At 38.9% G+C, this 18,724-nt stretch overlaps 1 protein-coding gene across 4 annotated transcripts in view; it reads right to left on the bottom strand.

The window, feature by feature from the left end:
• pex5lb (peroxisomal biogenesis factor 5-like b) overlaps positions 1-18,724 on the bottom strand; it is a 272,913-nt gene that overhangs the window by 16,733 nt on the left and 237,456 nt on the right. For 3 of the 4 annotated variants that reach the window (XM_035800646.2, XM_035800645.2, XM_035800647.2), the window contains 2 exons: positions 12,696-12,839; positions 1,573-1,643 (listed from right to left, as the gene is read on the bottom strand). In XM_035800646.2, coding sequence (XP_035656539.2) covers positions 1,573-1,643; positions 12,696-12,839 — 215 coding nt within the window. The remainder of the gene's footprint in view (positions 1-1,572; positions 1,644-12,695; positions 12,840-18,724) is intronic. The other variant, XM_035800648.2, reaches the window with a different exon arrangement.

The following is an 18,724-nucleotide window of genomic DNA, read 5'->3' as shown; positions in this document are numbered from 1 at the left end:
GTTAACCCTATCAAGTTAAACAACATAGTTGTGCTGTTGTAATGAAGGTGAGTCAGACTCTTACGACTTAAACCAGAACTGGAGACCAGGGTTCGATCCCACCTGTGACACTGTATACATGTATATACAGTGCTTTTCGTTAAGTACTCAAACCCCTTTACGTTTTCCACATTTTGTTACATTACAGCCTTATTCTAAAATGTATTAAATTGTATTAAATCAAGCTACACAAAATACCCCATAATGATGAAGCAAAAAAACAATATTTTATTTTTATTTTAGCACATTTACATTCGTTTTCAGAACCTTTACTCAGTACTTTACTGAAGCAACAGCGATTACAGCCTCGTGTCTTCTTGGGTATGACGCTGCAAGCTTAGCACACCTGTATTTGGGGGGTTTCTCCCATTCTTCTCTGCAGCTCCTATCAAGCTCTGTCAGGTTGAATGTGGAGCGTTGGTGCACAGCTATTTTCAGGTCTCTCCAGAGATGTTTGATCGGGTTCAAGTCCGGGCTCTGGCTGGGCCACTCAAGGACATTCAGAGACTTGTTCCGAAGCCACTCCTGTGTTGTCTTGGCTGTGTGCTTAGGATCGTTGTCCTGTTGGAAGGTGAACCTTCACCCCAGTCTGAGGTCCTGAGCTCTCTGGAGCAGGTTTTCAGAAAGGATCTGTACTTTGCTCCATTCATCTTTCCCTCGATGCTGACTAGTCTCCCAGTCCCTGCCGCTGAAAAACATCACCCACAGCATGATGCTGCCACCACCATGCTTCACCGTAGAGATGGTGCCAGGTTTCCTCCAGACGTGATGCTTGACATTCAGGCCAAAGAGTTCAATCTTGGTTTCATCAGACCAGAGAAACTTGTTTCTCATGGTCTGAGAGTCTTTAGGTGCCTTTTGGCAAACTCCAAGCAGGCTGTCATGTGCCTTTTACTCAGGAGTGTCTTCCGTCTGGCCACTCTAACAAAGGCCTGATTGGTGGAATGTGGCAGAGATGGTTGTCCTTCTGGAAGGTTCTCCCATCTCCACAGAGGAACTCCAGCACTCCGTCAGTGATCATAGGGTTCCTATGTAACCTTCTATGCTGCAGACATTTTTTGGTACCCTTCCCCAGATCTGTGCCTCGACAAAATCCTGTCTTGGAGCTCTAAGGACAATTCCTTCAACCTCATGGATTGGTTTTTGCTCTGACATGCACTGTCAACTGTGGGACCTTAAATAGACAGGTGTGCCTTTCCAAATCATGTCCAATCAACTGAATGTACCACAGATGGACTCCAAGTTGTAGAAATGTCTCAAGGACGATCAATGGAAACAGGATGCATCTGGGCTCAATTTTGATTCTCATAGCAAAGGGTCTGAATAATGTAAAAAGTGTGTTTTATTTTTAATACATTTGCAAAAATGTCTAAAACCCTGCTTTGCTTTGTCATTATGGGATAGTGTGTAGATTGCTGAGGATTTTATTATTATTATTTATTTAATACATTTCAGAATAAGGCTAACGTAACAAAATGTGGAAAAGGTCAAGGGGTCTGAAGGCATTGTAAGTAGAAACAACTCATTTTTTACCTCTGGAGTGACACGATGGCTGCCTGCTCATTCTCATTCTCGGCCTGTGTGGTGCCCAGAACCTGCCAAGCCTAAAGACACAGAGAGGGTTTCAACCAAACTAACACATCAAACAAAGTCAAACAATACTACACCAGTACTCCCGAGCTAACCAGTACTTCACTAAAGGAAATCTTATGCACAGTTCAAACATCGATTTTATGGCGAGTGGAACTGAAGAGAAATTAAGAGCGGCCTGGCAAGGTTAAAAGCTTTGCTTGATGTACTGATTGGTTTCATACAACTGCTCTCAACACTGCAGCAGACTTCCTCGTTGGTTTTGGGGCGACATAAGAGCGACCTCTTACAGAAGTCCTCCTCCTGGAAATCCGAGACAATGATTGTGCTTCTGTTGTGGGTGTGGTAGTGAAGCAACTATTATTTGCATGCAATTAACACATATTAATATGTATTACCATTTCTCCTGAAAGTGGAAGAACTGCTCTGATGTGCTGCATGAAACAAATGCTTACTTCAACCGCACTGGGCCAAAAGAGAAGCTGCAGAACTATTGAAAGAAATGGGACGAGGCTCACTTCATGGTTTCAGACAGCTCTCTATCCCCGCTCTTCCAAAGAGAAATGGATTTATTTTATTTGGTGCGGCGATAGAGTGATGTTTGGGCTAAAAGTCAACAAATACAACAAATACAAAGAAAATAACACAAAAGACCAGATACATTTCTCAAATTGATTCAATAAAGTAAACTCAATACTTCACGCAATGTTACCTACAATTAAAACAAATACATGAGGCTGTTAACTGAACCTGAATTTCACAGGTTTTCTGATTTTCCCCAAAAAGTCAAACTTTTTAGTCCGTAACAATGCTTTAACCACATCAGGAGACCACGTTTGAGGTCTGGGAAAAAAAATGCATGACATTTATTTATTGTAGTTACCCTTTAGTTCAACTGCGCAGGCACCTAGAAATGTTGTTTGGTTAGTAGTGTTTCTGTAGCACGTAAAATGGAAATTGCAAAAGAAATGGCCACCGGATTGACGGAAATAATCATGATATCATTCTGCCAGGTAGGCTCCATTGTAGCTAGTTAACATTCAATTGAGAAGGTTTCTGAGAAAGCCTTTCCATCTACCAGAAGACGGTAACGTCGCTACATTTTTCCTGTTTCTTAATTGTTTGAAACCTGGACGTTTTACTTCATATTTTGAGGCATGTCTTACCTTGCTTCAAAATACCTATAGCCAAAATTCCACCATAGAAAAGTGTAGGCAATTATTTTATAGTCTTCCCCCTATGTGTTCTCCTGTTCTATTAGTTTTCTTTCATTGTCTATCAGCCAAAGGCATTATCCTATTCATATGAGCAATTAGTGATGAGCGATTATTGCTTTGAGGTTGGTTCGGATTCGCTTGGCTTATAAAAAAAAAGATCAGTTTTCCATATCAGTTTTTAAACATTAAATGCACAATGCATTAATAATACAATTAATAAAAGTCCCATGATGGTAGTGACTGCACATTACTGATTATCACTTATCAATCATTTATTCACATTACTTTACTGCCATGAAATATTTCAGTTGTGTATATTACATTTGTTTTATTTGATGACCTCCAGGTCATCATCTCATCTCCATAGAGCTGTTACCTGACTGCTGAACTGCAACTATCAGATCACTTACAGCATGTATTTTCGCATAGTTCTGTTTTCTGCACTAAACTATATAGAATATTGGCCTGTTGGAAACTACAACTCCCTACTACCACTTTGCATAGTTCTGTTTTCTGCACTAAACTATATAGAATATTGGCCTGTTGGAAACTACAACTCCCTACTACCACTTTGCATAGTTCTGTTTTCTGCACTAAACTATATAGAATATTGGCCTGTTGGAAACTACAACTCCCTACTACTACTTTGCATAGTTCTGTTTTCTGCACTAAACTATATAGAATATTGGCCTGTTGGAAACTACAACTCCCTACTACCACTTTGCATAGTTCTGTTTTCTGCACTAACTATATAGAATATTGGCCTGTTGGAAACTACAACTCCCTACTACTACTTTGCATAGTTCTGTTTTCTGCACTAAACTATATAGAATATTGGCCTGTTGGAAACTACAACTCCCTACTACATAGTTCTGTTTTCTGCACTAAACATAGTTCTGTTCTGTTTTCTGCACTAAACTATATAGAATATTGGCCTGTTGGAAACTACAACTCCCTACTACTACTTCGCATAGTTCTGTTTTCTGCACTAAACTATATAGAATATTGGCCTGTTGGAAACTACAACTCCCTACTACCACTTCGCATAGTTCTGTTTTCTGCACTAAACTATATAGAATATTGGCCTGTTGGAAACTACAACTCCCTACTACCACTTTGCATAGTTCTGTTTTCTGCACTAAACTATATAGAATATTGGCCTGTTGGAAACTACAACTCCCTACTACCACTTCGCATAGTTCTGTTTTCTGCACTAAACTATATAGAATATTGGCCTGTTGGAAACTACAACTCCCTACTACCACTTCGCATAGTTCTGTTTTCTGCACTAAACTATATAGAATATTGGCCTGTTGGAAACTACAACTCCCTACTACCACTTCGCATAGTTCTGTTTTCTGCACTAAACTATATAGAATATTGGCCTGTTGGAAACTACTGTTGGAAACTACAACCCTACTACCACTTTGCATAGTTCTGTTTTCTGCACTAAACTATATAGAATATTGGCCTGTTGGAAACTACAACTCCCTACTACCACTTTGCATAGTTCTGTTTTCTGCACTAAACTATATAGAATATTGGCCTGTTGGAAACTACAACTCCCTACTACCACTTTGCATAGTTCTGTTTTCTGCACTAAACTATATAGAATATTGGCCTGTTGGAAACTACAACTCCCTACTACCACTTTGCATAGTTCTGTTTTCTGCACTAAACTATATAGAATATTGGCCTGTTGGAAACTACAACTCCCTACTACCACTTTGCATAGTTCTGTTTTCTGCACTAAACTATATAGAATATTGGCCTGTTGGAAACTACAACTCCCTACTACTACTTTGCATAGTTCTGTTTTCTGCACTAAACTATATAGAATATTGGCCTGTTGGAAACTACAACTCCCTACTACCACTTTGCATAGTTCTGTTTTCTGCACTAAACTATATAGAATATTGGCCTGTTGGAAACTACAACTCCCTACTACCACTTTGCATAGTTCTGTTTTCTGCACTAAACTATATAGAATATTGGCCTGTTGGAAACTACAACTCCCTACTACTACTTTGCATAGTTCTGTTTTCTGCACTAAACTATATAGAATATTGGCCTGTTGGAAACTACAACTCCCTACTACCACTTTGCATAGTTCTGTTTTCTGCACTAAACTATATAGAATATTGGCCTGTTGGAAACTACAACTCCCTACTACCACTTTGCATAGTTCTGTTTTCTGCACTAAACTATATAGAATATTGGCCTGTTGGAAACTACAACTCCCTACTACCACTTTGCATAGTTCTGTTTTCTGCACTAAACTATATAGAATATTGGCCTGTTGGAAACTACAACTCCCTACTACTACTTCGCATAGTTCTGTTTTCTGCACTAAACTATATAGAATATTGGCCTGTTGGAAACTACAACTCCCTACTACCACTTCGCATAGTTCTGTTTTCTGCACTAAACTATATAGAATATTGGCCTGTTGGAAACTACAACTCCCTACTACCACTTTGCATAGTTCTGTTTTCTGCACTAAACTATATAGAATATTGGCCTGTTGGAAACTACAACTCCCTACTACCACTTTGCATAGTTCTGTTTTCTGCACTAAACTATATAGAATATTGGCCTGTTGGAAACTACAACTCCCTACTACCACTTTGCATAGTTCTGTTTTCTGCACTAAACTATATAGAATATTGGCCTGTTGGAAACTACAACTCCCTACTACCACTTTGCATAGTTCTGTTTTCTGCACTAAACTATATAGAATATTGGCCTGTTGGAAACTACAACTCCCTACTACCACTTTGCATAGTTCTGTTTTCTGCACTAAACTATATAGAATATTGGCCTGTTGGAAACTACAACTCCCTACTACCACTTTGCATAGTTCTGTTTTCTGCACTAAACTATATAGAATATTGGCCTGTTGGAAACTACAACTCCCTACTACCACTTTGCATAGTTCTGTTTTCTGCACTAAACTATATAGAATATTGGCCTGTTGGAAACTACAACTCCCTACTACCACTTTGCATAGTTCTGTTTTCTGCACTAAACTATATAGAATATTGGCCTGTTGGAAACTACAACTCCCTACTACCACTTTGCATAGTTCTGTTTTCTGCACTAAACTATATAGAATATTGGCCTGTTGGAAACTACAACTCCCTACTACCACTTTGCATAGTTCTGTTTTCTGCACTAAACTATATAGAATATTGGCCTGTTGGAAACTACAACTCCCTACTACCACTTTGCATAGTTCTGTTTTCTGCACTAAACTATATAGAATATTGGCCTGTTGGAAACTACAACTCCCTACTACTACTTTGCATAGTTCTGTTTTCTGCACTAAACTATATAGAATATTGGCCTGTTGGAAACTACAACTCCCTACTACCACTTTGCATAGTTCTGTTTTCTTAAACTATATAGAATATTGGCCAGTTGGAAACTACAACTCCCTACTGTCGCATAGTTCTGTTTTCTGCACTAAACTATATAGAATATTGGCCAGTTGGAAACTACAACTCCCTACTACTTCGCAACTCTGCACTAAATAGAATATTGGCCTGTTGGAAACTACAACTCCCTACTACCACTTCGCATAGTTCTGTTTTCTGCACTAAACTATATAGAATATTGGCCTGTTGGAAACTACAACTCCCTACTACCACTTCGCATAGTTCTGTTTTCTGCACTAAACTATATAGAATATTGGCCTGTTGGAAACTACAACTCCCTACTACTACTTCGCATAGTTCTGTTTTCTGCACTAAACTATATAGAATATTGGCCTGTTGGAAACTACAACTCCCTACTACCACTTTGCATAGTTCTGTTTTCTGCACTAAACTATATAGAATATTGGCCTGTTGGAAACTACAACTCCCTACTACCACTTTGCATAGTTCTGTTTTCTGCACTAAACTATATAGAATATTGGCCTGTTGGAAACTACAACTCCCTACTACCACTTTGCATAGTTCTGTTTTCTGCACTAAACTATATAGAATATTGGCCTGTTGGAAACTACAACTCCCTACTACCACTTTGCATAGTTCTGTTTTCTGCACTAAACTATATAGAATATTGGCCTGTTGGAAACTACAACTCCCTACTACCACTTTGCATAGTTCTGTTTTCTGCACTAAACTATATAGAATATTGACCTGTTGGAAACTACAACTCCCTACTGCTACTTCGCATAGTTCTGTTTTCTGCACTAAACTATATAGAATATTGGCCTGTTGGAAACTACAACTCCCTACTACCACTTTGCATAGTTCTGTTTTCTGCACTAAACTATATAGAATATTGGCCTGTTGGAAACTACAACTCCCTACTACCACTTTGCATAGTTCTGTTTTCTGCACTAAACTATATAGAATATTGGCCAGTTGGAAACTACAACTCCCTACTACTACTTCGCATAGTTCTGTTTTCTGCACTAGACTATATAGAATATTGGCCTGTTGGAAACTACAACTCCCTACTACCACTTTGCATAGTTCTGTTTTCTGCACTAAACTATATAGAATATTGGCCTGTTGGAAACTACAACTCCCTACTACCACTTTGCATAGTTCTGTTTTCTGCACTAAACTATATAGAATATTGGCCTGTTGGAAACTACAACTCCCTACTACTACTTCGCATAGTTCTGTTTTCTGCACTAAACTATATAGAATATTGGCCTGTTGGAAACTACAACTCCCTACTACCACTTTGCATAGTTCTGTTTTCTGCACTAAACTATATAGAATATTGGCCAGTTGGAAACTACAACTCCCTACTACTACTTTGCATAGTTCTGTTTTCTGCACTAAACTATATAGAATATTGGCCTGTTGGAAACTACAACTCCCTACTACCACTTCGCATAGTTCTGTTTTCTGCACTAAACTATATAGAATATTGGCCTGTTGGAAACTACAACTCCCTACTACCACTTCGCATAGTTCTGTTTTCTGCACTAAACTATATAGAATATTGGCCAGTTGGAAACTGCACTAAACTATATAGAATATTGGCCAGTTGGAAACTACAACTCCTACTACTACTTCGCATAGTTCTGTTTTCTGCACTAAACTATATAGAATATTGGCCTGTTGGAAACTACAACTCCCTACTACTAAACTTTGCATAGTTCTGTTTTCTGCACTAAACTATATAGAATATTGGCCTGTTGGAAACTACAACTCCCTACTACTACTTTGCATAGTTCTGTTTTCTGCACTAAACTATATAGAATATTGGCCAGTTGGAAACTACAACTCCCTACTACTACTTCGCATAGTTCTGTTTTCTGCACTAAACTATATAGAATATTGGCCAGTTGGAAACTACAACTCCCTACTACTACTTCGCATAGTTCTGTTTTCTGCACTAAACTATATAGAATATTGGCCTGTTGGAAACTACAACTCCCTACTACCACTTTGCATAGTTCTGTTTTCTGCACTAAACTATATAGAATATTGGCCTGTTGGAAACTACAACTCCCTACTACCACTTTGCATAGTTCTGTTTTCTGCACTAAACTATATAGAATATTGGCCTGTTGGAAACTACAACTCCCTACTACCACTTCGCATAGTTCTGTTTTCTGCACTAAACTATATAGAATATTGGCCTGTTGGAAACTACAACTCCCTACTACCACTTTGCATAGTTCTGTTTTCTGCACTAAACTATATAGAATATTGGCCTGTTGGAAACTACAACTCCCTACTACCACTTTGCATAGTTCTGTTTTCTGCACTAAACTATATAGAATATTGGCCTGTTGGAAACTACAACTCCCTACTACTACTTCGCATAGTTCTGTTTTCTGCACTAAACTATATAGAATATTGGCCTGTTGGAAACTACAACTCCCTACTACTACTTCGCATAGTTCTGTTTTCTGCACTAAACTATATAGAATATTGGCCTGTTGGAAACTACAACTCCCTACTACCACTTCGCATAGTTCTGTTTTCTGCACTAAACTATATAGAATATTGGCCTGTTGGAAACTACCACTTTGCAAGTTCTCCCTATATAGAATACTACCACTCCCTTTGCATAGTTCTGTTTTCTGCACTAAACTATATAGAATATTGGCCTGTTGGAAACTACAACTCCCTACTACCACTTCGCATAGTTCTGTTTTCTGCACTAAACTATATAGAATATTGGCCTGTTGGAAACTACAACTCCCTACTACCACTTCGCATAGTTCTGTTTTCTGCACTAAACTATATAGAATATTGGCCTGTTGGAAACTACAACTCCCTACTACCACTTTGCATAGTTCTGTTTTCTGCACTAAACTATATAGAATATTGGCCTGTTGGAAACTACAACTCCCTACTACCACTTTGCATAGTTCTGTTTTCTGCACTAAACTATATAGAATATTGGCCTGTTGGAAACTACAACTCCCTACTACCACTTTGCATAGTTCTGTTTTCTGCACTAAACTATATAGAATATTGGCCTGTTGGAAACTACAACTCCCTACTACCACTTTGCATAGTTCTGTTTTCTGCACTAAACTATATAGAATATTGGCCTGTTGGAAACTACAACTCCCTACTACCACTTTGCATAGTTCTGTTTTCTGCACTAAACTATATAGAATATTGGCCTGTTGGAAACTACAACTCCCTACTACCACTTTGCATAGTTCTGTTTTCTGCACTAAACTATATAGAATATTGGCCTGTTGGAAACTACAACTCCCTACTACCACTTTGCATAGTTCTGTTTTCTGCACTAAACTATATAGAATATTGGCCTGTTGGAAACTACAACTCCCTACTACTACTTCGCATAGTTCTGTTTTCTGCACTAAACTATATAGAATATTGGCCTGTTGGAAACTACAACTCCCTACTACCACTTCGCATAGTTCTGTTTTCTGCACTAAACTATATAGAATATTGGCCTGTTGGAAACTACAACTCCCTACTACTACTTCGCATAGTTCTGTTTTCTGCACTAAACTATATAGAATATTGGCCTGTTGGAAACTACAACTCCCTACTACTACTTCGCATAGTTCTGTTTTCTGCACTAAACTATATAGAATATTGGCCTGTTGTCGGATAGTTCTGTTTTCTGCACTAAACTATATAGAATATTGGCCTGTTGGAAACTACAACTCCCTACTACTACTGTTTTCGCATAGTTCTGTTTTCTGCACTAAACTATATAGAATATTGGCCTGTTGGAAACTACAACTCCCTACTACTACTTCGCATAGTTCTGTTTTCTGCACTAAACTATATAGAATATTGGCCTGTTGGAAACTACAACTCCCTACTACCACTTTGCATAGTTCTGTTTTCTGCACTAAACTATATAGAATATTGGCCTGTTGGAAACTACAACTCCCTACTACCACTTCGCATAGTTCTGTTTTCTGCACTAAACTATATAGAATATTGGCCTGTTGGAAACTACAACTCCCTACTACCACTTCGCATAGTTCTGTTTTCTGCACTAAACTATATAGAATATTGGCCTGTTGGAAACTACAACTCCCTACTACCACTTTGCATAGTTCTGTTTTCTGCACTAAACTATATAGAATATTGGCCTGTTGGAAACTACAACTCCCTACTACCACTTTGCATAGTTCTGTTTTCTGCACTAAACTATATAGAATATTGGCCTGTTGGAAACTACAACTCCCTACTACCACTTTGCATAGTTCTGTTTTCTGCACTAAACTATATAGAATATTGGCCTGTTGGAAACTACAACTCCCTACTACCACTTTGCATAGTTCTGTTTTCTGCACTAAACTATATAGAATATTGGCCTGTTGGAAACTACAACTCCCTACTACCACTTTGCATAGTTCTGTTTTCTGCACTAAACTATATAGAATATTGGCCTGTTGGAAACTACAACTCCCTACTACTACTTTGCATAGTTCTGTTTTCTGCACTAAACTATATAGAATATTGGCCTGTTGGAAACTACCACTTTGCAACTGCACCTATTGGCCTACAACTCCCTACTACCACTTTGCATAGTTCTGTTTTCTGCACTAAACTATATAGAATATTGGCCAGTTGGAAACTACAACTCCCTACTACCACTTTGCATAGTTCTGTTTTCTGCACTAAACTATATAGAATATTGGCCTGTTGGAAACTACAACTCCCTGCACTAAACTATATAGAATATTGGCCTACACTTTGCATAGTTCTGTTTTCTGCACTAAACTATATAGAATATTGGCCTGTTGGAAACTACAACTCCCTACTACCACTTTGCATAGTTCTGTTTTCTGCACTAAACTATATAGAATATTGGCCTGTTGGAAACTACAACTCCCTACTACCACTTTGCATAGTTCTGTTTTCTGCACTAAACTATATAGAATATTGGCCTGTTGGAAACTACAACTCCCTACTACCACTTTGCATAGTTCTGTTTTCTGCACTAAACTATATAGAATATTGGCCAGTTGGAAACTACAACTCCCTACTACTACTTTGCATAGTTCTGTTTTCTGCACTAAACTATATAGAATATTGGCCTGTTGGAAACTACAACTCCCTACTACCACTTTGCATAGTTCTGTTTTCTGCACTAAACTATATAGAATATTGGCCTGTTGGAAACTACAACTCCCTACTACTAGTTCTGTTTTCTGCACTAAACTATATAGAATAGTTCTGTTTTCTGCACTAAACTATATAGAATATTGGCCAGTTGGAAACTACAACTCCCTACTACTACTTCGCATAGTTCTGTTTTCTGCACTAAACTATATAGAATATTGGCCAGTTGGAAACTACAACTCCCTACTACTACTTCGCATAGTTCTGTTTTCTGCACTAAACTATATAGAATATTGGCCTGTTGGAAACTACAACTCCCTACTACTACTTCGCATAGTTCTGTTTTCTGCACTAAACTATATAGAATATTGGCCTGTTGGAAACTACAACTCCCTACTACATAGTTCTGTTTTCTGCACTAAACTATATAGTTCTGAAACTACAACTCCCTACTACTCTTCGCATAGTTCTGTTTTCTGCACTAAACTATATAGAATATTGGCCTGTTGGAAACTACAACTCCCTACTACTACTTCGCATAGTTCTGTTTTCTGCACTAAACTATATAGAATATTGGCCTGTTGGAAACTACAACTCCCTACTACTACTTCGCATAGTTCTGTTTTCTGCACTAAACTATATAGAATATTGGCCTGTTGGAAACTACAACTCCCTACTACCACTTTGCATAGTTCTGTTTTCTGCACTAAACTATATAGAATATTGGCCTGTTGGAAACTACAACTCCCTACTGCCACTTTGCATAGTTCTGTTTTCTGCACTAAACTATATAGAATATTGGCCTGTTGGAAACTACAACTCCCTACTGCTACTTCGCATATTTCTGGCTTGATCGGATGTATCTCTACAGAAACTGTGCAATGTGCACAAACAAAATGCCGGTTAATCGCTGAGCACTATTAGCGACCTGCGATAGTTCGTGCATCTTAAAATCTCCCCTTTCTAACGGATATTTCCATCTCTGTCCATGAAACCGCTGGTATGCGCAGTGCGCATTTTAGAACAATGTTTTCCGCAAATTGCATTTTGAAACATTTGTGTGTAAGCCTACCTCTGTGTGCACATAGCTGCTCTTAAAATGTGAATAAATAATAGTTTATCAACATTTGAAGCTAAACATTCTGATCTGTTCCATCAGACCTATTAATTTATACGACGTATACCTCCATTACACTACTTTAATAAAGCATCGTGGCGATTAAGAAATAAATATACGCAATGCCCACTGAAAAATATGTGGGTATACGGGCATATACCCTTCACTACACCACTGAACTCAACGATCTTTTACCTCCGAGTCCGATGGGTCCTGCAAAATGGCCGCCTCCAGTAGCAGGACGGCATTGTTCAGGTCTCCACCTCTGGCTTTCTGCTGCCCTTCCTCAAAAGCATTGGGCCACTCTTTGTACGGGTTGTAGGTGTGAAAGTAGTAGCCCTGTAAATATCACAGGCATCTTTTTGAACGGAATTGCATACGTTTGTGTAAATAATGTCTGCATGGTCATACGAATACAAGTACAATGGTTAATAATGACGTAAATTGACAGTAGGGGTATTTGCGGTATAACAGTTAATTCCTGAAACAATGCAAAATGTATAATCTTCTGATCAGTGTTTCACACCTCGGTGTAATAACGGTCTCAGTGAGGCATTCAAATATGTGTTATTCGTGAGGATCTATACTGTGTGGCTCTATTCTATTTCAAATCATCCAATTATATGGATGAATTTCTATAACCGCAGCAAATGAAGTTAGGCATTGTGTTCAGGACATAGCAGAAGTGTGCACCAGCGCCAGCCCTAACTGTCCCTCCAATCCCACCACTGCCCAACACTTACCCTAAGTCTCCATAAAGCAGATCATGAATTCTTCTTCTTCCATACCACAAGGGTAAAGATTTACTTTGACTACATACCACAACACATTTATTACACATCTATAAGCATTTCACGAATGTGATATAACGGGTCCCAACAACATTTTTAAAGGTAAGTGTATATCAATAGCATATCTAAAATACATTCATGTCATGCAATAGCTCATATCACAATGACAATGTAGCGTTATCATTATGGATGTTCTCAAAAGGCCCGAACACATTCAGAAAATGATGCCGATGTATAGGCCGGTATAGGCCCATAAATACTTCTTCTCAGAGGTCAATGGGGCATGAGGATCCCCACAGGGTCGAATCCTCATTGTACGGATCAAATAGTGTAGTTGAGGGTCATATCATAACGCTTCCGTAACTCATTAACATTAACCTCCACATCACAATTAGGCCTACGTTGGTCATACTCGTCTGTAACGAGCACATGAAGGGTCTATGTCGGAATTCCATGCAGTCAAAGTAAAGTTCAAATCTATTTTCCCATTCCCATTAAGCATTTATAACGAAGCACTTCAAGGTAATTAACTGTAGTTTGCCCCTGATCTATAACACCAACATTTAAAGGTCTGAAGTGCTTAGTTGTGAGGGTGCTTCTATGCAGTCAATGTACTGTCATTTGTATTTTCCCATTCATAAAGCATTTATAAATCATTTATAAACATGTGTCCGTATTATTTTTGATAAGTGAGACAGCACAGAATGTTAAAGGAAATGTGAACATTTGATAGAAAATGAATCCTACTTATTGACTATTCTTGAATATATTTAACAAAGATTCAAATTCCCATTTCAGACTCATAGCCATAACTTTTTTAGTGAGTAAACCATACAAACACAGGGTGGTAAAGCTAGCTAGAATTTCCTTGCCTGGCAACTCAAACTCCTTGCTCCGGCCAAACACTACGTCATGCCCACAGATGTTAGTTTCTTCTTTTCCACAATGAGTCTGCTTCTGACGACCTCTCCGGTGATTTCCAGAGCGCTTGACTAGTCGGGCAAGAACAAGCATAAGTAATGATGCGTTTAGGAAATTTGTCATTGTCTTTGATTAATTGTATTTTTTTTACAACACCCCTCATTTTGACGTCACCACAAACAACTTCATTGATGGCAGTTTCAGATTGATGTACTGTATGTAGCGAACGAGCAGTGGAATGATTCCATTTGAGTCGTCAGGCAAAGCATTCAGTAATGTAACCGGCCACAAGATGGCAATATTATTCCTTTTACATCGTTTATCATCTTACGTACGACTTTAATGTAGTCAGCCAGCAACACACTACTTTCCCTCGTGGACCGGCTGGTACACAAAACATCCTCCATTCAACTACAAAGACATCGGTTTCCTCCTTAACCTGATTTACCTTGATTTAAATGGCTCGTCAGTAAAAATATGCTTACCGTCTTAACAAAAATACAATTTCAGACCGCAACACCAGCAAGTAGCATTAGCCACCCTAGCATGGTGGTGGAAATTTTATTAAGATACTACAAATATTTTCACAGTTTTTTTCCCACCAACCTTTAAAGAGAGTGGAGCACCTATTTCCTAATGCCAGAAATGCATATAATAATTACTAAGAGAACACAAAAAAAACATTCCCAAATTGCAAACTTAAATCAATTGTTATACTATTGTAATGTTGTTTTAAAAGGTGAGTTTAAGGTTCTCAAAATCAGCTCTAACTTTGGAAACAATCCCAAAGCCCCTCGCGGTCAGCGACACACAGTAAACGAAACATTCCTCTTCATTCAATACATTTGTGAGAATAAGGTGGTCGAATTGGGCGTCTACTCGTCCATCTGCAGGGCCCATTTCATCCCAGACAACTCCTCACAGATATCAATAATGGAAGGAGGGCTTCAGAAAGACGTTTCCCTACCATCAACGTGGCTTCTAAAGTAGGGGTGTGCCGAGTACTTTGGGCAAAACGAGTATCGTAACAGATATGGAACATTTTCAGAATACGATTATGACAAGTATTTTTGTAATTATCCGTGAAAGAAAAAATATAATAATTCAGCTGCCAGCATGCTCTTTCACTCAAACAGTGTTAAGCGCTGTGTGCTTTAAACAACTTGGCTAGTTATATTGTCTGTAAAGAATCAGATGGAGTATCAGTTGAGCCTGCTGCAACGATTGAATTTAGAACAAGCCTCCCTCTGCTCTCATTTCCCCATTTCACTCGTCTCAGTGCGTATCCCGATCTTCAAACATCATGTATGAATCAGAATCTGTAGCTAGTCATCGTTGTCAATCTAGTCAATCTAGTTGTTTCCTGTAGACTTTGCTGACAACATTATGGTTGTTTTTGTCTGTCTACTTGTCGTCGTTTAGTAGGCCTATGTTGTCTGTCTACTTGTCGTCGTTTAGTAGGCCTATGTTGTCTGTCTACTTGTCGTCGTTTAGTATGCCTATGTTGTCTGTCTACTTGTCGTCGTTTAGTCTATGTTGTCTGTCTACTTGTCGTCGTTTAGTCTATGTTGTCTGTCTACTTGTCGTCGTTTAGTCTATGTTGTCTGTCTACTTGTCGTCGTTTAGTATGCCTATGTTGTCTGTCTACTTGTCGTCGTTTAGTATGCCTATGTTGTCTGTCTACTTGTCGTCGTTTAGTCTATGTTGTCTGTCTACTTGTCGTCGTTTAGTCTATGTTGTCTGTCTACTTGTCGTCGTTTAGTATGCCTATGTTGTCTGTCTACTTGTCGTCGTTTAGTATGCCTATGTTGTCTGTCTACTTGTCATTGTTTAGCCTATGTTGTCTGTCTACTTGTCGTTGTTTAGCCTATGTTGTCTGTCTACTTGTCGTTGTTTAGCCTATGTTGTCTGTCTACTTGTCATTGTTTAGCCTATGTTGTCTGTCTACTTGTCGTTGTTTAGCCTATGTTGTCTGTCTACTTGTCGTTGTTTAGCCTATGTTGTCTGTCTACTTGTCGTTGTTTAGCCTATGTTGTCTGTCTACTTGTCGTTGTTTAGCCTATGTTGTCTGTCTACTTGTCGTTGTTTAGCCTATGTTGTCTGTCTACTTGTCGTTGTTTAGCCTATGTTGTCTGTCTACTTGTCGTTGTTTAGCCTATGTTGTCTGTCTACTTGTCGTTGTTTAGCCTATGTTGTCTGTCTACTTGTCGTTGTTTAGCCTATGTTGTCTGTCTACTTGTCGTTGTTTAGCCTATGTTGTCTGTCTACTTGTCGTTGTTTAGCCTATGTTGTCTGTCTACTTGTCGTTGTTTAGCCTATGTTGTCTGTCTACTTGTCGTTGTTTAGTCTGTTGTCTGTCTACTTGTCGTTGTTTAGCCTATGTTGTCTGTCTACTTGTCGTTGTTTAGCCTATGTTGTCTGTCTACTTGTCGTTGTTTAGCCTATGTTGTCTGTCTACTTGTCGTTGTTTAGCCTATGTTGTCTGTCTACTTGTCGTTGTTTAGTCTGTTGTCTGTCTACTTGTCGTTGTTTAGTCTGTTGTCTGTCTACTTGTCGTTGTTTAGCCTATGTTGTCTGTCTACTTGTCGTTGTTTAGCCTATGTTGTCTGTCTACTTGTCGTTGTTTAGTCTGTTGTCTGTCTACTTGTCGTTGTTTAGTCTGTTGTCTGTCTACTTGTCGTTGTTTAGTCTATGTTGTCTGTCTACTTGTCGTTGTTTAGCCTATGTTGTCTGTCTACTTGTCGTTGTTTAGCCTATGTTGTCTGTCTACTTGTCGTTGTTTAGCCTATGTTGTCTGTCTACTTGTCGTTGTTTAGTCTGTTGTCTGTCTACTTGTCGTTGTTTAGTAGGCCTATGTTGTCTGTCTACTTGTCGTTGTTTAGTATGTTGTCTGTCTACTTGTCGTTGTTTAGTCTGTGTTGTCTGTCTACTTGTCGTTGTTTAGCCTATGTTGTCTGTCTACTTGTCGTTGTTTAGCCTATGTTGTCTGTCTACTTGTCATTGTTTAGTCTGTTGTCTGTCTACTTGTCGTTGTTTAGTCTATGTTGTCTGTCTACTTGTCGTTGTTTAGCCTATGTTGTCTGTCTACTTATCGTTGTTTAGCCTATGTTGTCTGTCTACTTGTCGTTGTTTAGTCTATGTTGTCTGTCTACTTGTCGTTGTTTAGCCTATGTTGTCTGTCTACTTGTCGTTGTTTAGCCTATGTTGTCTGTCTACTTGTCGTTGTTTAGCCTATGTTGTCTGTCTACTTGTCGTTGTTTAGTCTGTTGTTTAGTAGGCCTATGTTGTCTGTCTACTTGTCGTTGTTTATTAGGCCTATGTTGTCTGTCTACTTGTCGTTGTTTAGTAGGCCTATGTTGTCTGTCTACTTGTCATTGTTTAGTAGGCCTATGTTGTCTGTCTACTTGTCGTTGTTTAGTAGGCCTATGTTGTCTGTCTACTTGTCGTTGTTTAGTAGGCCTATGTTGTCTGTCTACTTGTCATTGTTTAGTAGGCCTATGTTGTCTGTCTACTTGTCGTTGTTTAGTAGGCCTATGTTGTCTGTCTACTTGTCGTTGTTTATTAGGCCTATGTTGTCTGTCTACTTGTCGTTGTTTAGTAGGCCTATGTTGTCTGTCTACTTGTCGTTGTTTAGTAGGCCTATGTTGTCTGTCTACTTGTCGTTGTTTAGCCTATGTTGTCTGTCTACTTGTCGTTGTTTAGCCTATGTTGTCTGTCTACTTGTCGTTGTTTAGCCTATGTTGTCTGTCTACTTGTCGTTGTTTAGCCTATGTTGTCTGTCTACTTGTCGTTGTTTAGCCTATGTTGTCTGTCTACTTGTCGTTGTTTAGTCTGTTGTCTGTCTACTTGTCGTTGTTTAGTCTATGTTGTCTGTCTACTTGTCGTTGTTTAGCCTATGTTGTCTGTCTACTTGTCGTTGTTTAGTCTATGTTGTCTGTCTACTTGTCGTTGTTTAGTAGGCCTATGTTGTCTGTCTACTTGTCGTTGTTTAGCCTATGTTGTCTGTCTACTTGTCGTTGTTTAGCCTATGTTGTCTGTCTACTTGTCGTTGTTTAGCCTATGTTGTCTGTCTACTTGTCGTCGTTTAGCCTGTTGTCTGTCTACTTGTCGTCGTTTAGCCTATGTTGTCTGTCTACTTGTCGTCGTTTAGCCTATGTTGTCTGTCTACTTGTCGTCGTTTAGCCTGTGTTGTCTGTCTACTTGTCGTCGTTTAGCCTGTGTTGTCTGTCTACTTGTCGTCGTTTAGCCTATGTTGTCTGTCTACTTGTCGTCGTTTAGCCTATGTTGTCTGTCTACTTGTCGTCGTTTAGCCTATGTTGTCTGTCTACTTGTCGTTGTTTAGCCTATGTTGTCTGTCTACTTGTCGTTGTTTAGTCTATGTTGTCTGTCTACTTGTCGTTGTTTAGTCTATGTTGTCTGTCTACTTGTCGTTGTTTAGCCTATGTTGTCTGTCTACTTGTCGTTGTTTAGCCTATGTTGTCTGTCTACTTGTCGTTGTTTAGCCTATGTTGT

Source organism: Oncorhynchus keta, chromosome 23 (genome assembly GCF_023373465.1).
Source record: "Oncorhynchus keta strain PuntledgeMale-10-30-2019 chromosome 23, Oket_V2, whole genome shotgun sequence".
In the NCBI taxonomy this organism is placed as follows: Eukaryota; Metazoa; Chordata; class Actinopteri; order Salmoniformes; family Salmonidae; genus Oncorhynchus; species Oncorhynchus keta.
The sequence above is the reverse complement of the archived record's forward strand: the minus strand, read 5'-3'. Positions and strand labels throughout refer to the sequence as shown.